The 26,067-nt window shown below is 43.8% G+C and overlaps 2 protein-coding genes across 6 annotated transcripts in view; one reads left to right on the top strand and one right to left on the bottom strand.

Annotated features, from left to right (window-relative positions):
* The first annotated feature begins 2,237 nt into the window (after positions 1-2,237).
* Positions 2,238-6,190, top strand: LOC142195887 (general transcription factor IIE subunit 1-like). Its single transcript, XM_075265982.1, has 4 exons — positions 2,238-2,685; positions 3,404-3,605; positions 5,155-5,384; positions 5,805-6,190. Exons 1-4 carry the CDS (start codon positions 2,238-2,240, stop codon positions 6,188-6,190), a joined length of 1,266 nt encoding a protein of 421 aa, XP_075122083.1.
* Positions 6,191-13,085: 6,895 nt separating this feature from the next.
* The window catches only part of PCM1 (pericentriolar material 1), a 75,257-nt gene continuing 62,275 nt past the window's right edge, over positions 13,086-26,067 (bottom strand). For 2 of the 5 annotated variants that reach the window (XM_075258771.1, XM_075258768.1), the window contains 10 exons: positions 25,114-25,248; positions 24,105-24,302; positions 22,859-22,921; positions 21,758-21,884; positions 18,828-18,991; positions 18,680-18,746; positions 17,930-18,129; positions 15,920-16,012; positions 15,709-15,838; positions 13,086-13,376 (listed from right to left, as the gene is read on the bottom strand). In XM_075258771.1, the coding sequence (XP_075114872.1) occupies positions 13,351-13,376; positions 15,709-15,838; positions 15,920-16,012; positions 17,930-18,129; positions 18,680-18,746; positions 18,828-18,991; positions 21,758-21,884; positions 22,859-22,921; positions 24,105-24,302; positions 25,114-25,248 (1,203 nt within the window). In that variant the 3' untranslated portion in view covers positions 13,086-13,350. Of the gene's footprint in view, positions 13,377-15,708; positions 15,839-15,919; positions 16,013-17,929; positions 18,133-18,679; positions 18,747-18,827; positions 18,992-21,757; positions 21,885-22,858; positions 22,922-24,104; positions 24,303-25,113; positions 25,249-26,067 lie in introns of all 5 variants that reach the window. The other 3 variants (XM_075258767.1, XM_075258770.1, XM_075258769.1) reach the window with 2 other exon arrangements.

The raw sequence follows: 26,067 nt of genomic DNA, 5'->3' as shown, positions 1-26,067 counted from the left end.
GAATTAGCGCTGATAAAGACTCCCTTTGATTTCAATGTGTTACACGCGTTAAACGGAACCCATTGAAGTCAATGGGAGTCTTTTTTTTATCAGCGCTGATTCTGCCGTGAGTTATCGTGGCAGAATCAGCGCCACTTTACTCCGTGTGAATGCCCCCTTACTGCGGCCAAAACACTGCGTTTTCACAACCAAGGATTGGAGAGAAGGTGCAGGGGTCAACATATAAAGAGGGATGATTGTAACTAGCCCTATTAAACCCTACTGTTGACCCATAATTCACCCTCAATTCCTAACTTCGGAACCGTGGACCTAAATTCACACAATCCCCAATGGAACCTGACCCTAAACAGCTCTGCCTATAACGGGTAGGGAACCTTCGGCTCGCCAGCTGCTGTGAAACTACAACTCCCAACATGCTCCATTCACTTCCATGAGAGTTCTAAGAACAGCAGAGCAAGTATGCATGCTGGGACGTTCCCTACCCCTGGCCTATAAGAATAAACGTCTGTATTAAACGTAAGAGAAGTAGAACGTTTTCATCAAATGTCCGTGGGGTGAATAGTAAATGTTTTGTCTATAATGCATAGCACTTGTCAGGGAAAACAAATTATAGGAAACTAAGTACATGACGCTTCACATTAAGGCTTTCCTGCCACTGCTGTACATTTAATTGACTTTGATTGGTCTGACGTCTGGCAGTCACAATTTCTTTACCAGGCACAGTTCCATATTTTGTTAGCTGTGCCTGCTACTGCAGCTCAGTCCTATCAATAGAATGGGTATGAGCTGCAATGCTACATATAACCACTACTAAAACTGTGGCACTGTTTCTGATCAGCCATGAAGGGGAGTCTGTCATCTGATAGGTGGGTGCACCAGGAGTTGAAGTTGCTGCATGATCTGATATTGATGGCCTATCCTAGGAATTGCCCATGAATATAAGGCTAAAGCTACACGCGACTTTCTCTATGTACTCATAGTACTTGATCTTTTGGCAACAATCGTAGGATTGCAATCTGACTCCATCACACAGATGAACACAACTATAGATAAATGTGTATGCATGTATTTTTCCTTTAGATTATTTTCACACATGGCAGATTTCTGAAACTGAAGTGTGAATACACCCTTAAATGTCTGAATGCTCACAGCTGATGGATAATTTTTAAAATGCAGGTGCAGGGAGGTGCTGCTAACCACTGAGCCAGGCTCTAGAGATTGGAACAGACTGATTGAAAAACCTGTAAGGTAAGTTACACATGGCAGCTGGAAGAGCAGCAACCAAGTAAAGCTATTGCTTTAGTATAAGGAAACCCACAAAACATTACATGAAGGAATAGACCTCAGCATGAGGAGATCTCTAAGGCACCATGCACACGGCTGGATTTTTATGGCCTCATGCACACGGCTGGATTTTTATGGCCTAATGCACATGGCTGTGTTTCTATGGATCTGTGTGGGGTCCATAGGACTGAGCAGGAAAATACGGAGCAGATCCTATGGCTGTTTGCTTTAGTGTCTTGGTACCTCATGTATTCCAGTGATCGGTTCCATGGCAAACACGGACTTTATACAGATCCCGTTTTACACTGACCCCATTGTCATGTGCATAGAATCGAAATACCGTATAACCCTCATCAATGATGGTTTTGTATACTGTCTAGTCAATGGATGTATAAGATTGCTGTAAAATGTACTAAACCCCCACAAGAGCCCTAATAATAATATCAGTGTATTTTTTCCTACAGTGTGTGTATGAAGTTCTAGCAAATCCTAAACTCACTTGCATTGCACTGTAGTTTAATACAGATTATGGCAAAATCACAGCAAATACGTCACATGTGAGCATTCCCTTAGGCCTTATACACACAGCCAAGTAACGCGATCAGTCTACAAAGCTACATCTGACACTGACATAACATAGTCTTCAGTGAATGATGCAAAGGGCTGAAATCCTAATGCCGTCTACACTCCAGAGTCCCATTCAGCTGTTTGTGGCCGGCTTTTGATAGAAAACCCACCAGGGAATAGAGCCTGAGGATGATACACAGCAGAGCGGATAATGTTCCATTGCTCACATGTGAAGTCAGAAAAGTCGCCATGTACATCTCGCCTAAATGTATTTCCCATGATAATTCACGCTGCGTGTTATATAGAGAACCATCTCCATCACCCCACTGCATAACCTTATGTCCTCTATTTGTCGGCTGTAGGCATCTGATGCCTGTCCTTTCACAATGGGAGACCAAGACACCATGACGGAGGTTCCCGCTGCCCTAAAACGACTGGCCAAGTACATGGTGCGTGGCTTTTATGGCCTAGAACATTCTCTGACCCTGGATGTGCTCATCAGGTATCCTTGTGTCAAGGAGGATGACATCGCTCTGCTCCTCAAGTTTGAAAAGAAGCAGCTCCGAGGAATCCTCAACACCTTAAAGGCTGACAAATTCATCAAGTGTCGCATGCGTATAGAAACCGGCTCCAATGGCAAGAGCACCAAGCACAACTACTATTACATCAATTACAAAGTGCTAGTAGATGTGGTCAAGTATAAACTGGATCATGTTCGCCGCAAGATTGAGTCGGATGAGAGAGAATCCACCATAAGGGCTTCCTTTAAGTGTCCCGGGTGTCACAGCACCTACTCCGACCTCGAGGTGAACCAGCTGTTTGACCCATTCACAGGTAATTGTCACATGTGAAGTCTGCCATTTTTTTTTCTAGGTTGTGTTTTCTGTAATAGTGGTTATAGTCACAAATCAGTGGTTTGTCCTTATAGGAGAACTTTTTGGCTAATACATTTTTGTCAGGTGATTCCTTAATTTATGGGGTTTCACCAGAATTCCATCAAAAACAGCGCCACACCTGTCCACAGGTCATATCTGCTATTGCAGCTGAGTTCCACTGAAGTGAATGGGGAAGATTTATAGCAGCGCACACAACACATGGACAGGTATGGTGCTGTTTTTGGAATAAAGCGGCGATTATTTCTGATCCTGGACATCCCATATGTCCAATATCATAAATACATACACGCGTATTATCAGTAATTACAGATGGTATACAGACCCGTTCATTTCTGTGGCCTCTTACACTCAAGATATGGAGCAGGATCTATTCCAGGCTCATTCACAGACTCGTACACTTGAATGGCAAACTGAAGCGACACATGGATGCCCATATTTAATAAGCAGACACAGTAATCCTCCTTGTACTGCTCAGTAGGGGCAGATGTACAGATCACACTGTAGGCCATGATGGCCACATATACATGGGCAACGCATACTCTTTTTATGGCTATGTGACTCTACCTATGCTCCATGTAGTATATCAGTCCAGGGGACCTGCTTGTCCTGATATTGTCACAGATCATCTATAATGCATTCGTTCTGTTTCTGTGCAGAGCTCTTTCGCTGTACTTACTGCAATGCTGAAGTAGAAGAAGACTTCTCATCGATTCCCAAAAGAGACGCCAGGACATTACTTGCTAAATTCAACGAGCAGATTGAACCAATTTTTCTGCTTCTCCAAGAGACAGAAGACATTGTGCTCCCAGGTGAATTGCTGGAGCCGCAGCCAACATATATCCCAGAGCTTGCAAACAGGTAAGTGCTTACTGGCATTGACCAGACCATCACCGCTTTCCCTGCCACAGTAAACTCTACAAAAGCATCTCTAACATATATACTATGTCATACGCTATTCTTATATATTAACATCAGCCATGATGAATATATCAATTCATTGGCCATATTGACAGTATAATGATCATATCATATTAGCCATGATACAAGCATCAAGTAACTATAATGAAAACCTAAACCGGATGTAGTGGCCACATCACTATCATTCCAGGCTTGATGTTTGCCACCCTAGCACTGCCAAGGTCCAAGCAGTGTGTGAATGAAGTTTTAAAGTTCTTGAATTTGAGGGACAGCTCATATAACAATTACTGCAACAGGCAATGTATAGTACCAATAGCTATCATAATGTCATAATCATCCAGTGGTGTAAATACCGTGGTTGCAGCTGCCACAGGGTCTGATGTCCCAGGCCCTGTTTTTTTTTTTTTTTTTTGTTAATAGGTCGTTACCTGCTTGAGTAACCCCAGCAGGTACCGGGCCCTATTTATTTACCAATCCCCGCTACTGCTCATGGGAAGCCGAGCCATTGTGAGCAGGAACAGGGTATCGGTTAGTGAGACCGCGGGTCCGCAAACCCCAACACTGCAATTATTATACCTCAGAGTATAATAGAGTATAATAATTGTTTATGGGCGTTCCACAATGGGGCCTAATAGTGTGTGCAGGGGTCATTATAGGGCGTAATAGTGTGTGCAGCGGCCACTATGAGGCATAATAGTGTGTGCAGGGGCCACTATGAGGCATAATAGTGTGTGCAGGGGCCACTATGAGGCATAATAGTGTGTGCAGGGGCCATCAAGCTTCTAAGGTTCCATGTTATCCAACTCTTAAAGAAGGGGCTGGAGAGCCCCCTAGCCCTGGGGAGGGAGAGAGGGCTCTATCTGAAAGCTAGACAATCTAGTCGCCCAAGAGAGCGTGATAATCGCAGAGGTAAGGGCAATGAGCAAGGCCTTCAAGACTAAATCAGGTTGCAAGCTCCACAGGTGGGCTCAATAGGAGACCTATAGCAAAAGATCCCAAAGGGTGAAGAGGACCAGGAACAGGCCCATGAGGTATCCCCAAATAATGTAGGGCCTAGCAAAGGAGGGTTGTCCAGGGAGTGAAGAATACCCACCCGTCCGATTGTTTTTGGGTGCTCGCAAGGTCACTACTTTGGTAAACTTGCACTCAAACTGCGGCTACAGACAAGTAGGGGGACAGTGTGACTGTCAGTGAGGAAAGACACAGGCCTGTGCAGGGATACCCTAGCTTCCAGACTGCTAACAAATACAGGGGGGGTTCAACTAATGTGGAGGACCTCCCGTAACCTGGACACTAGGCTCAATCAAAACAGATTGACTTCCTGTCTGAGGAGAGGGTACAGCCCAATTGGGTAGAGCCAATGCTTTATTTTCTATTGTCAGCACCTATACCCATGGTACTGTGTCCTCCAATGATATATGATGGTTACTAAACAAATCTTCTCACATTCTGGTGGCTGCTCTTCATAATTCAAGCCCATTTACTTTAGTTGTGAACAGAGTTCTGACATGTCAGCTATTGATATGCAAGGAATCCAGGGCAGATGGGCAAACAGAACTTCAGGGGACAACATGTATGTCCAAAATGTCACCATTAATGTCAACGAGCCTGAACTTAAAAAAGTAAAAGAAAAGAAGGGGAAGGAGCAGCCGGTGTGGATGAAGGAAAGTACTGTGTCTGTGGCTGAAGACCAACCCGAAGAAATCAAGTCTAATCCCTGTGAGTATTGTGAGAAGAGACTGAAGTCACTGGTGCCTCTACAGAAACATGGTGGTGGTGACTAGGATAATGGGGCTTTAGGCACTTAACTTGCCCGTATATTCTTTCACCACTAGGAAATCTTTATCTACACAAGTTGTCCTCATGTTCTGTTATACAACTGCACTACAATACAGATATCTCAGGAAGGGCCAATCCAACCTTTAGTCTTCTAGGCCCACTTCTCTAGAACTTCAAGTTCTATTTTTGTCCTGCTTTCCTTCCATCCCCTATAATGTAGACCTTGTTGTCTTGTTCATGTTAGAATATGAATGCAGAGGTTGGATTGGTTCTCTCAGCACAATATCATTCCCTACTTTGTTCATCGTTTTCATTTCTGTGAATTTAATACATTTATTTGATCCATTTCTGTATCCAAAGTACCTGAAGAACCGGAGAACGTGGAAGATAATGCCAATAAGGACACTGGCGCTGACAATGAAGTGATAAGGACTCTCTTAATCCATGAAATGAAATCCAGATCTGATCCAGTTGTCACTCAAATTACCAAAAGTGATTCAGAAAGTGATACCAGCGAGTCCGATGAAGACCGAAAACGCACAAAGCCAGCAGCGGGGAAGACTATGAGCAGTGTCGAGCAGGAGGAGGAGGCTGAAGCCGATGACCCAGTGGTCATGGTAGGTGGCCAGCCACATGTGTACAGCGAGGTCAGTGAAAACCCAAGCCTGGTGGCATTCATGACCGAAGATGAAAGAGAAATGTACATCAAAATCGGGCAACAAATGTTCCAGTCAGCGTTTGAGTGACACGTCCTTTACATAAACCCGGATCAAATCATCTCGATGAACTTGTGTTTATTCTTTTTGCATGATCATGGACTTTTGTTACGTTTTCTTTCACTTATTTTTGTGTATTCGCACAACTTCACTGTGTTTAATAAACTCACCTGGCATCAAATTTTATTGTGAATATTCAGTTTTACGAGAGGCCACCAAATAGGTAAAATAATGCACAATAAGAGGGGGGACCCAAAAGTTTCCAGAATGAGGCTGCTGCGCGCGCAGTTTTCGTAGTATGCGATTCTGCAGCTAGTTATTTGTTCAACCACGTCTTCTCAGTCAGTGTGCCAAGTGGCATTGATGCAGAAGGTTTCGTCTACCCACAGTGAATTTTCTTGCAAAAGCTGTTTCGTCCAGCCGTCATTTTTCTTCATGGAGAAGTTTTATGAGCAGCGCGCGGCTGTGAAGTTTCGCTTTCTGCTCGGGAAAAAAGCATCAGAAACCGTTCAAATGTTGAAGACCGCTTACAAGGATGACGCTATGTGTCAAGCTCAAGTTTACTTGTGGTTCACCTGCTTTAAAAATGGTGAAATGTCAATTGATGATCAACCGCGTTACGGACGTCCGTCAACTTCCCGAACGGACGAAAGTGTCCAAAAAAATCAACAAGCTCGTGCGTGAAGATCGACGACGAATCATTGAGGAACTCGAAGACTTGTCTGGAGCTCGATTTAGCGTATTTTATCTGAGGATTTGGGCATGTCACAGGTCGCTGCAAAGTTTGTGCCGCGGCTCTTGACTGATCAACAGAAAGAGCGTCGCATCGAAACATGCCGTGGCCATGAAAGAACATGCCGAAACAGACACAGAATTTTTTTCTAAAATTATTACAGGAGATGAGTCTTGGTGCTATGCTTACAACCTGGAAACCAAACAACAATCAAGCCACTGGAAGACGCCATCCTCGGAATTCATTCCAACAGGTCAGACCTTCAACCAGATGTTCTACTTGGGGGTTCTCAAGAGGTTGCGTAACAGTATGCGGTAAAAATGCCCGAAATGTGGCAGTCTGGTGATTGGTTTTTCCACCACGACAATGCCCCAGCCCACACCGCCATCTTGGTGACCATGGCTGTCTTGCCCCACCCACCCTATTCACCCGATATGGCTCCCAGTGACTTTTTTATTCCCACGAATGAAGAGGAACCTCAAAGGGAAGCGTTTCGCCGACGTGCTTGCACACATCAAAGTAGATGTGAACAATGTTGTGAACAATGACAGAAGAGATTTGACAAGTGTATTGCCGCTAAAGGAGAGGACTTTGAAACAGATTTGAAGGAATTTTGTACAAAAAAATATACACGCTTCAAAAACAACTTTTCTGGAAACTTTTGGGTACCCCCTCGTATATAACATTTGGTGAAACTCACTATACACAAGACACTCCAAACCCCTTGGCTAGAATATATTGTATGGAACTTAAGTCTTGTGTTTAACAATCTGTTAGAAGAAATATGTTGTTTAACCCTTGGACCTTCTCGGGCAGGAGAGATAAAAGGTTAAAAAAAAAAAAAAAAAAAAAAAAAAGGCAGATAAAAATAAGTACCATCAGAAATTGTGTGAAAGGTGCCATACCAAAATCTGCCAAAAAACATCTCATCTTTGCAATTGCAAACCTTCTGCAGATGAAACTACCTGCAATAAGTTACAAGTCCACAGCACAGGTCACTCTTCACTGCGGATTTTGGTCACAGTATATGGATGAGACTTGTAGAAATCTCATGTACTGTGATGCGATTTTATATATTGTAGCTGGATATGTGCCAGGAACTTTGCAGTAGGTAACCTGCTGTTATTATTACCCGAGTCTCCAGGCTTATGTTAGAAGTTTCTTTCCCCCTGTCGGTGCCATATTGAGAGATGTGACAGCCCGCAGCACTATAAAGCATGTCCACAGATATACCGTAGCTAGATATTATTCTAGGTTACAAAATGACCATAGAGAAGTGTACATTGACTTCAGACTCTCTCTACACTGCAGGATATTTCTTTAAAGGATATCTGCATAAAGTCCCCATTGTAAATTTCCCTAAAGGTTATCTATGCCCAGTCTTTTGCTTTGGTTTTTTTTTAGTCAGTCAGGAGCAGCTTTAACAGAAGGGGAATGTGTAAGAGCTTCCTTTATATTTTCCATTCCTTTTCAAGCTACGCCCGAGTTTGGCAAAAAAACATGCAGCAAAATCTGCAACAACAGACACTGCGTTTCCGTGGACTCCATATTTTCAGACACCACATCTGCCTTTGCAATGCACCTTATGCCAAAGAACTCTTATTACTCTACTGCTACAGCCCAATGTGCTCTAGATCATTGAGTTGATCCCATCCATCACATAAAGGGTAAAATTCACAAGTTGCAGAATTGTTACCCAAATTCCCATGAGCGCTCCATTCTCATCTGAACTGTAGATTTGCCCAGCATACCACCATACAACCCTTATGCAGAAGAATGGAATGGCTTTTCAGTTGAGGTTTCAGAAGCAAATCTGTTGTTCTTGAATATACCCTAAGGGACAGGTGTCAGGCACAAGGCCCACGGCAGAGGAGGTCCCTGAGGGGGCAGCACTGGTGGCCAATTCAGGTGCAGACAGTAAATGCAAAGTTCCCCCTAAGCTGCGACCTCTAAATATCCCCTCGTGCTCTGAACTGTACAATTATTGTACTTGCAGTGATGTGGCAGCAGGACCTGCTCTGTCCATAGACTAGGACACGGTATCATAGGCTACAGGTCCAAGTTCTGGGAGGAAAATAGAAGATGCACGCAGAACTCTAGCCAAAGAATGTCCCACCAGCTGTGTCTGCAGAGCAAGTAGCATATCATTATACAGTGCTAAATAGCATTGAATAGGATGTGGGGGAAGGGGGACTGTTACTGTAGTACTGCCACCCACAGGTAATAGCAGTACGTACGTACGTGTGTGTGTGTGTGTGTGTGTGTGTGTAAGGGCGCTATCAAAGCACTATTAGGGTCCATTCACATGGAGGAAAATGAGTGAGGAATTTGGTGTTGAATTTCAGCGATAAGAAAAAAAAAAAAAAAAAAGCCTCCCATTGACTTCAATGGGTTCCTTTTTCTGCTAGCAATGAATGAAGTCAATGGGAGGCTTTCCTTTCAGCACTGAAATTCCACATCATATTCCTCACCATTTTCCTCCGTGTGAATGGACACTTACAGTAATAGTGGGTGTGTGGGGGGGGGTGAACTCTATAAGGGCACTACTACTGTGCACAGTTCTTTGCATTGCCTACGTTTGTGTGTGTGGGCACTATTACTGTAATAGGTGCCCCACAGGTAACAGCATTACTTATGGGGGGGCACCAGTATGGAGTTTGCAAAAAGGAGTTTGACACCCCTGCCCTAAAAGCTTATACACACGTGTGGTGAGATGACAGTTTAACATTCTTTACATTTAATAAAAAAAATTAAAATAAAAAAAAAAAGTAAAAAAATAACTGGGTATGTTCTATATTTTTTCACTCTGGCACACACAGAACAGAGATCTGTGGGTCAAATTTTTTTACGGTCCATAAAAAACAGCTTGTTTTTTCTAGTTGAGTGTCATCCATTCTGCATCAAACTGACATGGAACGGATGCAAAAAAGCCTTCAAAAAATAAAAAAAATACAACAGTATTTCAGGACTATGAAACCGACCAAGTCATATGGTACGAATAATACTTAAGGCCTAGCCGGGCGCCCAAGTGGTGCAAACACCGCGGTTTGGCTGCATCGGAAACTTGGCGGCATTTTACAGTCACTGTGAATCCCATCCAGACATTGCAGAAAAACACGAGGAAACGCTGCAATTTGCAAAATTCGCAGCATGTCGATTACACCTACAGAAACCTCTGTGGGAAAATCTGTGACGTTGTTAAAGTGGGTTTTTAACCCCTTCCCGCCGATGGCATTTTTTGATTTTCGTTTTTGACTCCCCTCCTTCTAAACCCCATAACTTTTTTATTTCTCCGCTCCCAGAGCCATATGAGGTCTTAATTTTTGCAGGACAAATTTTTCTTCATGATGCCACCATTAATTATTCTATATAATGTACTGGGAAGCAGGAAAAAAATTCAGAATGGGGTGGATTTGAAGAAAAAATGCATTTCTGCGACTTTCTTACGGGCTTTGGTTTTACGGCGTTCACTGTGCAGCCAAAATGACATGTCCCCTATATTCTGTGTTTCGGTACGGTTCCAGGGATACCAAATTTATATGGTTTTATTTACATTTTGACCCCTAAAAAAAATTCCAAAACTGTGTTAAAAAAATATTTTTCTAAAAGCCGCCATATTCCGACGGCCGTAACTTTTTTTTATATGTAAGTGTACGGGGATGCATATGGCGTCTTTTTTTGCGGGGCCAAGTTTACTTTTTAGTTCTACCATTTTCGGGAAATGTTATTGCTTTGATCACTTTTTATTCAAATTTTTATCAGAATCAAAACAGTGAAAAAACGGCGGTTTGGCACTTTCGACTATTTTTCCCGCTACGGCGTTTACCGAACAGGAAAAATATTTTTATAGATTTGTAGAGCGGGAGATTTCGGACGCGGGGATACCTAACATGTATATGTTTCACAGTTTTTAACTACTTTTATATGTGTTCTAGGGAAAGGGGGGGTGATTTGAACTTTTAATTCTTTTTATATTTCTTTTTGCATTTATTAGACCCCCTAGGGGTGTTGAACCCCAGGGGGTCTGATCACTAATGCAATGCATTACAATGCTAATGCATTGCAAAAAGGCATCCTTTCTTTTGCAGGCTGCATAGACCAGCCTGCAAAAGAAAGGATTTGCAGACAAGCCTGGGAGCCTGTACAAGGCTCCCGGCTGTCATAGCAACGGGACGTCAGCCCTGGAGCATGCTCCAGGAGCCGGCGATCCCGGCCAAAATGGCGGCGCCCATGCGCCGCCGGGAAAATGGCGCCTCTAGCCGCGGCGCCAGAGGGGTTAATGCCTCCGATCGGTCCGGGGACCGATCGGAGGCATTAGAGCCGGTTGTCTACTGCTTAAAGGGGTTGTCCCATCACAAGGATCCTATCTATACTGCTTGTTAATGTGGATGTAAGACTTTTCCTAAATACACTGCTTCAGCAAAACAGCTTTGATTGTCCACTATCTTACTTTATTCAATTCTTTGTGGCCACAGCCCTGACTTAGCTGCTCATGAGTCAAGTGATGTATCTGCTGCTCTGAGGGGGGAGGGAGGAGGGGCTAAGTGCAGGGGAGCGAGCCTGTGTCTGTAGCTATTCCTGTGTCTACACCATGTGACCTAGCTCCCTGCTATCAGATAGAGGAGAGGAGCTGCTTTCATTTCTTCTGTTCTCCCAGTTATCAGGCTAGCTAATTCAATTGTGTTCATTATGGCATAGACAGGCAGTCTCTGTATGTAACACAGAATGGAGTTGCTGCTGCCTGTACTTCATAGTCCAATATGGGTGGGCGGAGCTACACATGAATTTGGGGGTGGAGCTAAATGGCAGGTTGTATGTGAAACCCCGCCCACCAAATGATGCAAGAAACCAGGAAGAAAGAAGATTTTACAGCAGTAAAGACTGATGAGTATGTGAGGTGGGAATACCCCTTTAAAGCAGTAGACACCCGGCGGCTATGGCGGCCGCCATAGTTACAGACCCGACATGCGCCGTACTATTACGGCGCATGTCGGGAAGGGGTTAAAGGGGGTTGTCCCATCACAAGGATAGCTATTCCTGTGTCTACACCATGTGACCTAGGTCCTGCACTCAGATAGAGGAGCTGCTTTCATTTCTTCTGTTCTCCCAGTTATCAGGCTAGCTAATTCAATTGTGTTCATTATGGCAGAGACAGGCAGTCTCTGTATGTAACACAGAATGGAGTTGCTCCTGCCTGTACTTCATAGTCCAATATTGTGCATATAGTGTTGTTTGAGGACCTTTGATGACATCACAGGCCCTTCAGCCGCCCCATAGGATCACGTCATGTGGTGGGCGGAGCTACGTGCTAATTTGGGGGCGGAGCTAAACAGCAGGCTGCACTTGAAACCCCGCCCACCAAATGATGCAAGAAACCAGGAAGAAAGAAGATTTTACAGCAGTAAAGACTGGTGAGTATGCGATGTGGGAATACACCTTTAACTATGCCCGCTACTTGTGGCCTCAGCCTAAAGGGGAGTTCCAGTTTCTGCCAGTGACAACACTCCCAGCACCTGTACAGCAGATTAGCTGTACAAAGACAACATGGCTCCCAGTATAGTTTACATGTCTGCTTACTCGCCGTACAAAATTAGAGCAGTGGGTTTTGGTACAGCAGTACTGTCCCACTGAAGTCTATGGAGAGTTGTGATACCCAATACCCATTGCTACAGTTTGTATGGCAAGTGAGCAACATGTAAACTCTAGGAGCCACGTTGTCTCGGTATAGCTGATCTGCGGGGATCCTGGGTGTTGGACTCCATAGACCTAATATTGATGGTTTATCTTAAGAATAGGTCAAATCAATAGATCAGTGATGGCAAACCTATGAGACGTGTATCCCAGGTGACACAGTCAGGACATTTTAAGTGACATACATCAGCGGTGAACTGTCCTCCACTTAACAGAGCAGCGCCCAAGGTGCAAGAGATGGGTCCTGGTTTCATCTCTGGAAAGTTAAAGGTTACTAAACTTAATAATGGAGCAGTGGCCTGTTGTTGTATTGGGAGCCCTGGCACATGCTGGTTATTTATAAAGGCCTAAAACCTTGTGACAAGAACCCTATAACTATGACCAATGTCGTCCATGGGGTACATCCAGGGTGATGAGACATAATGCCCATGACCAATGTGTTTTTCGTTTGCAGCCATTGTGACTCCACAAAACAAAACGCGAGTACAGATAAGCCAAAACTTTATTTAGAACTTCATTCTAACAATTCTGAATATACAAAAAGAAAACCATACAAAGACAAGAGATTGGGACATGGAAAATGAACAGTGCTCGGACTGACTTTTAGTACTGTAGAATCCCTTACATAACAGAGCTGTTCCTGAATGGCTGTGTCCTAAGATTATTTTTTAATTATTATTATTATTGAACTTTCAAACTTGGAAGGTATATAGTGCGGATTTTTCATGAACTTCAGGTCTGTATTATACTATATGATCTGTGTATTTCAGGCAGAATGGGCTCCAAAACTTTCTGCAATAAAAGAAAAGCACAAATTAAATCCCAGCAAAAACATTTCAAGGTTTTCATTTGGACAGTAAGGCATTAAAAGGTAGCCCAAAACAGGACGTGCCAAGTGTCTTCTATGTATCACCTGCATATCCACAGCCTCTTTCCAGAAACTTTGTATGATCAGACAAACCCAAATCATGTGCCAAAACTGCGACTGCGAACAGAGACCCCAAAGGCTATTCAGACAACCTCTGGGCACCTGCAGCTGCTGCAGTAAATGGGAGAAGAAACAAAGCTGCTCTTGCTCAACTAATAATAGGCTATGATTAAGGAGCTACGATAACGCCCCGAAACGCATCAGCCAGACGTCTTTTCAGCTCTGCCATCATGAATATCTGTAACTGATTTTATGGAGCGATTTATGCTCCGGAGGACTTTTCACAATAAAAGTTAAAGGGATTCTACCACTAAAACACTTTTTTTTTCTAGTTACCACGTCGGAATAGCCTTTAAAAAGGCTATTCGTCTCTTACCTGTGGAAGTGCTCTCCGCCGCGCCGTTCGTTCAAAATACCGGTTTGTACCGGTATGCTAATGAGTTCTCTCGCAGCGATGGGGGCGTCCCCATCGCAGGAGCAGCGATGGGGGCGTCCCCATTGCAGCTCGAAAACTGACCGCAGCGCCGCCTCTCTGGTCTTCGGTGTCCTCCCCTTGCTTCTTCAGCGTACTGTCGGACGCCTGCGCAGTACGCTCTGTTCGACGAAGATTGCCGAACGTACTGCGCATGCGCGAAATTGCGATCCCAGCCATAGTGCGGGCACCGAACTTTCGCGCATGCGTAGTACGTTCGGCAATCTTCGTCGAACAGAGAGCATACTGCGCAGGCGTCCGACAGACGCTGAAGAGGCAAGGAGAGGACACCGAAGAGCGGAGAGGCGGCGAGTTTTCGAGCTGCAATGGGGACGCCCCCATCGCTGCTCCTGCGATGGGGACGCCCCCATCACTGCGAGAGAACTCATTAGCATACCGGTACAAACCGGTATTTTGAACGAACGGCGCGGCGGAGAGCAGTTCTACAGGTAAGAGACGAATAGCCTTTTTAAAGGCTATTCCGACGTGGTAACTAGAAAAAAAAGTGTTTTAGTGGTAGAATCCCTTTAAGTTTTATTTAAGGAATTGATGCTGGATTTTTTCAATCATGGACGCTTGCATCTAATAAGTGAGGCTGCAGTTCCCCAGCACCACCACTATACTGTGACCAGGGTTACAGCACTGTGCCCATTACTTGAATAGGAACAGACTAGGCCCCTTCCCCATCCACTGCAGAAGCTTCTGGTGTGCAGGTCTGTGCAGTGACCTATCCAGGGGAGCCTTACTGCTTCTGTATGAACAAGGTTGATATAAAGGAAATGGAGCTGAAATGTGATAAAATAAAAGAGTTAGTGTTTCACCTCCCAACTCCTCAACCCTGATCTTCAGCTGTGAATTTTTCATTAAAGAGAAACACTGAAAGATGGATATCTTAATATATTTAATAACTCTGCTTTAAAGGGGACCTTCCACCACCTTCAGATCTCTGCAACATTTAATAAGGTTACCGATTCAAGCACAGTTGCAGTTTGAAGTTGTTGTTTTTTTTTTTTTTTTTTTTTTTTGGGGGGGGGTTTAATTTCTTCTGCATCCCCCACCATTCCCAAGTGATAAGTGCTGTTAGTTTGGGATCCTCACATAGTATTAAGGCTGTGTACTGTCAGGCGGGCAGTATCCGGCAGGAGCAGACAAGGGGAGTGATACTGAGCTTTGACCCTGTCCACCTCTAATCGGAGATCTGTATCATACCCCCCCCACACACACACACACACTGCATTTTTTGGGTGATTTTTGAGCGGATTAGGTTTCCGTTCTTCAGGTCCCTACAAAGACCTGGTCAAGGCCCCAAAACTAACCACACTATTTGATTGAGAATGGTAGGGGCTAGAGAAGAAGATTCCACCTGCACTGGAATGAGTGGAGGGACACCCATTACCAAGTGCTAGGAAATGAAGCTGGTGAAAGGTCCTCTAAGTCGCTGTTTGATTTTCAAATACTGTTCAAGAATACTTTGCTTACAGCTTACAACTCGGCCCAATGAGGTCTATGGAGAGGGGAGGGTGAAGAATGGACAGAAAGAGATAAAAGAGCCAGGCTGCATTATCCAGGGAGGGTTTTCTCCTCACAGAGCTGGATAATATTTGATAGAACTGCCACCTGAAGCTACGTGCCGCACTCTTACTATAGAAATTGTGCTCACAAACACACTTAATGCATCTGACTATATAATACATATTTGATCAAAGCAACACCAGAGAACTCACCAGGCTCTTTCAGGGACAAGGCATCGCCTGCCAGCTCCTCGGCACCATTCCCCTGGCCATTTATATTCAGGATCTCATCACATAAATTGTTTTTCAGCTCCTCTTTCTCCATCTCAGCCATTAGTTCTGTCTGCGTACAAGTAAGAGAAATCCTCAGTAAAATTCAATCATTTGATCTTACTCTTCATTGTGCTTTTCTTAACATAAATACCTTAGGTAAGGTTAGTTTTAGAGGCAAATCCTCAACTTTCACAAAGTCATCTTCATCGGATTTCTGACTCAAATTTCCAGAACCAGATTCCTGCTGGAGAAAAAAAAAAACACTTCTAAATAACAAGAGAGGAAAATATTACAGGACAGATATGTGAAGAGACAAAACTAACATGGTCAGAAAACAGAATCCACTTTTATGCTTTGGGATTCATCTGCTACTTCCTTAAGGGTAAGTTCACACAGGGTTTTTTTGGTCAGGATTTTGAGGCTGTGTCCGCATCCTGACCAAAAAGACGGCTCCCATTGAAATCATTGAAATATGGGAGCCGGTTTGTTCCGCTCCCAGAAAAAAGCAGTGATATGCCCAGTCTTCAGGCCGTTTTGCCTCGCGACATCCACCTGAAGACACTCCCTCCTCCCGACTAGGTCCATTCATTTGGGCCTAATCCGGAGCAGAGTGCGCAACTGGATGCCACTGCACTGCACCAGCATCCAGTTGCAGCTACCCATATTTTGGTCCAGAACCTGAGGCGGCCTCCGCCTTAGGTTCCGGACCAAAAAACCCCGTGTGAACTTACCCTAAAGTGGTTGTACCTGGTCACGGAAGCACACTTGAGCTGCATTCATTAAGAGGCTTTAAGGCAGGGGTGGGCAATTAATTTTCCCATGGGGCCACATGAGAAATTGTAACGGTTCTAGAGGGCCATGCGCACAGCTCCACCCACTTCTCCACTGACTCCGCCCATTCTCAATCATTTTTCCATGTGCCCACAAAGTAAAATCCTCCTACAGTTACCCTAACGTTATACCCCCCCTCCCCCCATTATAATGTTTCCCTCCAAATGTCCCACAGTATTAAGTCCCTCTCCTGGTGTCCCAGTATAAACCAGCAGAAACTAGAGGGGACATTAAACTGGGGGCAACTAGAGGCAGACATGTCTCCCTCCAGTTACCCCCCATGGTGATATCCTCCTACAGCTGGCCCAGTTTAATGTCACCCTCCATCTGCCCCCTAGTTTAATGTCCCCTCTACATGTGCATTCAGTTTAACTGCCCCCCTACATCTGCCTCCAGTCCTCCCTCTTGCTCACACATGCTGTCTCCCCTCTCTTTATCATCCAGCAGCCTCCATTGCCGGCAGCTTGTAGGAAGCACACAGTCCGTGTGGCTCCGCCCACTAATGAGTCATAGCCTATCCTGGTGATAGGCTGTGATGACATCATCACAGGTCCTTGAAAAAACTTCCACTAGCTATGCGGGCCGGACAGAAGCAGTCAGAGGGCCGGATGTGCCCAGGTCTGCTTTAAAGGGACTTAAGTTCCCTTTCCTCCTAATTACTGGGGGACCTGGCTGTTGGGCCAAGAGAATGGACAAGAGAAGCCCTTTAAGGGCTTAGTCACTTTTTTATTAACCTACTCTAGCAATCCCTCTAGACTATGGGTGTCCTCTTATTCTTGCAGGTAAATTGCTGATCATAGAAAACAAGTCTCTGGAACCAATGATGGAGTAAACTGCTGATACAGCTGATACAAATAGGTCACAGGTCATAGTTTTAACCAAAAAATTTTAATTGGACGGTTGTATCTCATTAAAGGGGATCTTTCACCACCTATAACTCTCTGCATCTTTCAGTAGAGTCACTCCCTTAATTCTGGCACAGTTAAAATGTATTCTGTAGCCCTTTCTTTTCTGAGTAAGCAGTTTCAGCAACTAATATGGTAATGAGGCCCTCTACTATCCGGTGGGGGGTCCCTCTACTGGCCTCTTTAGCCTAGGAACACCCACCTGACTGAGTCTGATCAGCATATTGGATGTTGAAACAGACAGAAATTACTACTCAGGAAAACTAGGAACTAGATAAACAATTCCCTGCCTTAGAACAGCTCCTGCCTTGGCGTATTTCTCGTTACCTAGTATTATATGGCTTAGCTGCATGGCCCACGGATACCCCAACAATAGCTGATGTCACGGTTTTAGTAAAATTAGATAAAACAAACAGAACACTTACATAGTCATTAACTAATACAGGAGAATCAGTGGCCGGACTGCCTGGTCCTGAGCTCTCTCCTGATGCCAGAGATGACTTGGTGTCCACATCTACAGATGAAGAGATATCACCCTCTTTATTCAGTAGCACTGGACTCGATACACTGTCTGATGAAATGTTTGCTGGTGAACTTTTCTGCTCTTCCTCTGATGTCTGGCCATCTACTAGATCAAGAATACAAATATGAAATGTACATATGGCAGGATACAAGAAATTGAGTCTTTTATTGAGATTTTCCATTTCATTAGTTAACACCCACAAAGGTTTTTCATAGCAGGGCAGTTTGTAAGGTGACTAATGCTGAACGACAGCTCTCTCTCCCAAATTCTCCTCCCAAATACATAAGCATGCTCAACATGGCTGCTGCATTTGTATTCTGAATGGGACAAGGGAAAAAGCTCAGCAAACAGCAGCTTATATGCTCAAGAAGTAGATCAGGCAATTGCAATCTGTGGCCGAGAGAGCACCATACACCATTTCTGTATAGAATGGCATCTCTATCAGTGATATATGGTGGGAAATCCTCCCAACATAGAAATCTGAGAGAAACTTCAAAACACAGTGTGAGAAGACCCATATAGTAAAATACAAAAATAACATTTTGTGAAGACCCCGCACATTTGGATTCCAAGTATCTATACAACCTTTATACTATAGACAATGGTAGATTAATACAAAGAACACATGGATTACAATATGCAGATAAGTTACCTGTCTCCTGCCTCGGCATCTCAGTATTTTCACATTTTGCCGCTTCCTTTGGACCATTGTTCAGGACCTGTATTGAGCACAACAATTTATCAAACACTGTGTAATAATCTGAAATCTCACTAGTAACATGTACATGGATCAGGCTTACAGGTTCCTTTTCATGTTCCTCTGGATTATCTTTGTTGGCTTCTAGTGATGTCTGTACATCTACAGGTCCTGCCTCAAACTCGTAATTCTCCTCCTCCTCCTCCTCATTTTCGTCTTCACCGCTGCCGTAATTTGTTAAAGGCTGTGTTTCTGCTTTGGACAAACCTAAAGCATAAAAACAATATATACAATTACGCTAGTCTTGCACATCTTCCGAGCATTCTTATTATGCACAAAGAACACCCCTACATATCATACCCAACATCACATTAGAGGAAGCTCTTAATATTTTTGAGATCACAAGAAGTCTATTGTAATAGAAAGCAATAAATAGTCCTAAAGGGGTTCTCTCATGAATAAGACTTCACCCCCTATTACAATAAGTGCCTGAATGGAGGGGGTTGCGCCTCTAGAAACGCCAATGATCACAAGAGGGAGGTCCTGAGTGCTCTTGTCTGAACAAGTGGCGATCCCTCATATAAGCTGCTCCTCTATATAACTATGTGACTGCTGGATATAACCGAGTGCTGTGACTACCTGAGATAGGAGAGTGCTGTATTTGAATAGACTGTTGATTGCTCTACGCAATAAAAATCTACAATTTGCACATCTGACGTGTGACGTTCCATCTTTGCTGAACAGACTGTTGATCACACATGGGACAATAAGCCAAACAGGGGCTCTAGGGACCCCAGTTCTCATATCTGGACGGAGGTCCAGTAAATCCAGCTTTATATGTTTAATTTGTGGTACAACTCTTACTATCGTTTCGGCATGACACAAATGGAGCAGCAGGGTGAAGGCTGCTAAACCTCCTCCTTGTTTATGTAGTTCAGGGGACCAGGTGTGTTCTGTTCATCTATAGCAGCGGTTCTCCACCTGTGGGTCGCGACCCCAGCGGGGGTCGAACGACCAAAACACAGGGGTCGCCACATACCTCCCAACCGTCCCGGTCGGTGGGAGGTATGTCCCGGTTTCAACTGATTGGCACCCGGACGACGCCGATGAGTTGAAAACACAGGCGATTAAAGCAGAAGCTGTCACAGCCAGCTCCTGCTTTAACGCTGCACCGCGGCTTCTGTACGTGTAGCCACGATGTGATGACGTCACATCGCGTCTACAACTATATGAGTGAGTGAGACTGAGCGGGCGGCGGGGGAGCGTTGGAAGGTGAGTGTAAATTTTTTTTTTTGTTTGTTTGTTTTAAACATTAAGGTGGAACATAATGAAGGGGCAGATGAAGGGGGGGGGGCATGACACTGGGGGCAGAGATGGAGGGACATGAAACTGTGGGCAGAGATGGGGGAACATGAAACCGGGGAACAGATGGGGACATGAAATTGGGGGGACTTGAAACTGTGGGCAAATGAAGGGGGGGGGGTACAGCATGACACTGGGGACAGAGATGGAGGGACATTAGCTCTGGGAAGAGATGGGGGGACATGAAACTGTGGGCAGATGAAGGGGGGGGCGGCATGACACTGGGGGCAGAGATGGAGGGACATGTAGCTCTGGGAAGAGATGGGGGGACATGAAACTGTGGGCAGATGAAGGGGGGGCACGGCTTGACACTGGAGGCAGAGATGGGGGGACATGAAACTGGGGGCAGAGATGGAGGGGGGACATGAAACTGGGGGCAGAGATGAAGGGGTTATATGAAACTGGGGAGAGATGGTGGGGGGACATATAATATACGGGTGACTGTTGGAGGATTATACTGTGTGGGAGCACATTAAAAATGAATGAGAATGAGCAGAGTCAACATAAAAGTGGGCGGAGCTAAATTCGCCGCGGCGCACAATATTTTGTCCCTCTTTCTAATCTTCAAAAGTTGGGAGGTATGCCTAAAGCCATTAGAAAATACATATTTCTGATGGCTTTAGCCACTGAGAAGCCGTGCTACTGTCTGCAGCAGTGCTATTCAGCTGGAACGCACGCCGTTATGGACGCGTGTTCCAAACTGAATGGGGTCACCGCAACATGAGGAACTGTATTGCTGGGTCACTGCATTAGAAAGGTTGAGATCCACTGATCTATAAAGGTCCCAGTGGTTGGATGTTTTCTTTGTAACATTTTTTTAAATGTTTGTGATTGGGAATTATGAATGTTTGAGACCGGAAAACGGCTTTAACTACCAACCTAAGGAAAAATTAACTGGAAAGTTACTTCTGTAGCGGTGGCTACTACATACAGCACCATAAATTACTATAATAAAAAGGACTACTAGGAAAAAACTACTCCCATATACCAAGTGAAAAGTGTTGTGCCCAGCACAAATAAGCCTGGTAAGTATAATGGATGTTTTAGGTTTAGTCAATGTGATCAATTGGAATTTATTACAAAACCAATTGGTTCAAGAGTCCAGTGTAAATGTAATCTGTGCACTGCCCAAAGGCACCATGTAGCTCTAGCCTTAAAGCCCATCAGACTGCAGCTCCCCTTCACTGTTTACCTAGGCACAGACCTCACTGTACACATAACTGCATCCATTAATACAGCTCTGTCCTATTTACTTGAATGTAGCGCAGCTGCAGTACCAGGTACAGTAAAATAGTTTGGTCAAAAAAAAAAAAAAAGTTTTCTTGCACATGCTTTATATAATATCCCCAACAAGTGTGTACACCAGATCTTAATGAAAGCCATCTACAACCAGTCCCCTCCATATAACTCTGACCTAATCTCCCGCTACAGGGCCTACAACCCCCAATAACACTATTGTCACCATATCACCATCTGTACAGTCTCTCCCCTCACCTTCTGTCTCTATCCCTCTTCCCTCATAGACAGTAAGCCCTTGTGGGCAGGGCCCTCTATCCCTGTCGGTCATTGATAGCATTTAGTCAAATGTAAAGCACCATGGAATTAATGGTGCTATATACAATATTAATAATAATAATAAATAATATGTGAAGTAAACATTAGAAGTCGTACTGATGGACACAGGCATGTTTTCATTTCCATCTTCATCCTCTGAAATGTCAGATCTTCCACTGTGAGCTTCAGACACATCAATATTTTTAGTTTGTGATTTTGCCAATGTCTCTGACTCATCTTTGTCCTAAGACGTAAAATTAAAGACACATTTACACAGAGCATGGATATCAAACTCATTCCTGCCCAGGGCCACATCAGCCTCACGGTTGTCTTCAAAGGATCATTAGTAATTCTGCAGCTGTATAAACGCTATGCAAGTTATGTGTAGTTACATTTCTAGCCCATTAAAGGCAACCCTAAGCCTGAGGTTGGTGTCCTAAGTATCTCCACATATAAATACTGGTGAGCCCCAAAGATAATGGCTCTCCCCACCCTACCTGCTGAGCTCTTACATGACCGTAGTGGTTTTTGTGGTCCGCAATTTGCTGATCGGCAACACTAAATTTTACTCCAAAAAGTCATTCCGCAGACATCCATGTCCATCTGCACGTGCCCATAGAGTTCTATGGGACAGTCCGTGCTTGTGCAGTGATGTCTGTGACTTTGCGGACCTGCGGTATTCAGTGTGGACCCCGGTAACAGCACGGCACACCACAGATAAAATATCCGATGGTGTAAGAGACAGCACTGAATATAATGTGTACGCAATTGAGAACCCACAATTGCGGATCATTTGCAGACTTAACTTGCGGTCAAGTAAGACCAGCGTAACTGTAGTACAAAAACATTAAAAGGAATTTCCAGGATTAGAATACTGATGCTCTTTCCTTAATAATCCTGCAGTCAGCGGTTTGAGGGGCAGCACGACTTATGTATGTTTACCATGGTCTAGTAATCTAGCAGGCTGCTGTACCTGGAATGGGCCTCAAAGGACACCACCATATAAAATACACCACTATTCTGAATGGAACAATTTAGGGTTTTGGATTTTACACGAAGGCCCAGGAGCTTTGATTTACACCTCTGTGCATGCTATCAATCACACATACAAATGCAAATATAATAAAATCTAGTATTTGGAAGGGAGGTTCCCCGAAGCCCTACACTCCTAAAACAGGGGACATGTTACCCACTACCTGTAACACCACATATACATACCTTGTCTTCATCATCAACCCCTCCAGTTTCAGTGCTTTCCTCACCTACAAACATTTTCATTGCCTAAGAGAACATGAAAATGAATTTACAAGCAGCACATTCATGGCTGGCCAATGACTTTTTTTTTTGGGAGCTTTCATTTTACTGTTGTTACTTTTTAGCATTCCTCTAATAAGCTTCTTGGTGCCGTGTGTACTGCTGGACCTGTTTTCTTTACCATGCCGATGCTCCATTCACCTCAATGGGGGCCTAAGACTGCAGTCCCAGGATCAACATTGAAATGAATGGAGTTCAAGCCACACAAGGCCACTAAGGGCTAGTTCACACGGGGGCAAAGAGGCGGATTTCACCTCAAAATCCGCCTCATTACTAGAGATGAGCGAGTACTGTTCGGATCAGCCGATCCGAACAGCACACACGCATTGAAATGAATGGAAGCACCTGGTACTTCCGCTTTGACGCTGGCCGGCCGCTTAACCCCCCGCGTGCCGGCTACGTCCATTTATTTCAATGCGTGTGTGCTGTTCGGATCGGCTGATCCGAAGAATACTCGCTCATCTCTACTCATTACAATAGTGGTCTATGTAGACCGATAGCTTTTTTTTTTCTAGCAGTTTTTCGCCGCTAGCAGAAAAAATAAGCAACATGACGTTTCTTCAGGCGTTTTCCGACTGAAGAAAGCAATAGAAGTGAATGGGAGGCGAAAAACGCACGTGTCTTTTTCCACACGTTTTTTTCACAAAAACAGCGCGGAAAAAAATGTGACGCGTTTTTTGCGTCCCATTCACTTTATGAGAGGGGAAAACCGCCTGGCGTTTTTTGAAGCAGTTTAAAAAAAAAAGCTCAAAAAAAAAAAAAAAAAAAAAAAAAAAAAACACGGCAAGGTCCAAAAAACGCTTCCTAATTAGGAAGCTTTTTTTTCAGGACCAAAATAAGCCACACGTATTTTACGTGTGAACTAGCCCTAATACTTTGTTCACAAGAAGACTACAGGGAAAATTTTTAGCCCATTCTCTTGATTGTTGAGTGACCCAGAGGTTGGACCATCAGCGACTTTTTGATGTATTCCCTATCCTGCGGATCCAAATTTAGAACCCTTTTTACATTTACAAATAAAAGGACATCTCAATACATGCTATGTGACTCCCATGGTAGATCATAGAAAGACAGATGCAGACATACATTAGACATCCTCAAATTATTTCATTTGGTTTTATGTTATGAAAAAAAGATAAAAATCATTAACCTCTTTTGACAACGAAGGGAAAAAAGCCACAGTATCAGATTTCTGTTGGCTTCTGCTTTGCACGGAGCTGCTGGTATTGTCCAGGTCTTGCATCAGCCTGAAGAAGGCTAACTCATTGAACAACACTTCAGAGATTTCAACAACAAGATCTTCTCCACAATCCTTCAACTTTTTATTACTGAACTTTGCCAATGAATCCTACAAAAAAAAAAAAAGGATAATCTGTGATGGATACACAAATATTAGTAGTTTCCAGTTATGTACAATACACTAATATGGGTTCTTCTGCTTTTATGAATAAAACCATAAAAGTCACTGTATGAATGAAAAGCACTTTCTTATATACTTTATATTTCAATAGCTCACATTTGTTTATGGTCAGTGACCTTTAGTTTGTAATCAGGGCAGGAAACTTTTAGATATCGGATACAATTGTATTTAGTCAATGCAATGCTCTGAACGAAACAGCCCCAACTCCAGACTGATGCTAGGGAACACCAACGACGGAGAGACGGACCCCTGTTGTAGGCCACACTTTCAGTTGTGTCATCAGTTTATAGCAGCGGGTGCTGGAGCAAGAGGTATTTTATCCTAAGATACTATCCCATATCTCTACCCTAGTTATCCTTAGCACTTGCCCTACAAAAAGATTCCCACCCTTACAAAGGTAGTATTCACTCTGTCCTTATGAGTGCGGAATATCCCTGATATTGGCTAAAATGAGACATAATGAATATCAATTTAACAGATCTAACAAATTAGTAACAGAAGATAACCCTTAATGAGATATCCAGAGGCGGACAGCAAGGAACACCTACAGACCGATCAGTAACACGTTAATCCTGACATGGCACATCAATAAGATATTCTGATTGTGAGTCCTATTAAACACTATCAGCATTTACTGGTACAGTTGGATAACGCATCAATTTCTAGTAAAATAGAAATTTTGAGGATAATTTAGTGTCGTCGACTTAAAGATAGAGCCATACAGCATGGCATTACTTACCTGTAGTATGCTGCCTAATTGTTTGTGAAAGAATTTCACAAATTCTTTGCTCTCGTCATTCTGCTGGGTCAGAGTCAGAACCATTCGCCTGATAGAAGTCAGGAGATGAGGAGAACACACTTCTTCCATATGTTCCTGCAAACAGGCAAACAAAGTGCTTTAGTGAATGACGTTACATATATGGACAGCAGACACACTGGTGCACATTTACTAACTGGATCTAAATATCTAGACAGTGTAAACTTAAGTCTATGCAGTCTAAAGAGACAGTGGCTTATGTTAGATGAAAAACATGCTGCATCTTTAGACACTGTAGTCCTTTTACAACACCTATTGTTTGACTTATTGTGCTCCAGAAATCTTTGCACACAGAGAATTGCATTTAAAGCCCCACTATTTTTTTTATTTTTTTTTCCAAGTGGGGCAAAAGGTGTCTGGTGCACGGCATACAGGCCACATTTCTGGCACAGTTAGCTTAGTAGATGCAGCCTATTAAAATGAAAGTCTATTCTTAGTTCAAGTTCAGAGTCCATTGGACTCAGATCAGTCACAAATCACTGGACAAAAAAGTGCTGGAAGCATTATAGTCCATGGAGTCACTCGGGACCCGCTTGTGATCACTATTTTTGCTGTCCATTTTTTCGTTCTTTTCCTCAGCCAGAATAGAAGAACGGACTACGCGGAGCATATGTGATCTTAGCCTGACCTGTTCCTCCAAGTAATCCAGAAGGTGTAAATAAAGGATTGTTGCTTGGGGAGAAGGGATATTATGTAACATGCCACTTCATCTTTATACTGACAACTTGGCATGATTCACAGCTTTCCATGCCCAGTCACAGATAAACCAACATCTGCTCATGTCCATACAAAGAGATTTCAGCTAGAAAAGTTCTTTGACTATTTGTGACTTCTCCAGATATCGCCATAGATGTGCACCTCAGGAAGTGTGCTAGA

Source organism: Leptodactylus fuscus, chromosome 1 (assembly GCF_031893055.1).
Source record: "Leptodactylus fuscus isolate aLepFus1 chromosome 1, aLepFus1.hap2, whole genome shotgun sequence".
In the NCBI taxonomy this organism is placed as follows: domain Eukaryota; kingdom Metazoa; phylum Chordata; class Amphibia; order Anura; family Leptodactylidae; genus Leptodactylus; species Leptodactylus fuscus.
This window is presented reverse-complemented; position numbering and strand designations above follow the sequence as displayed.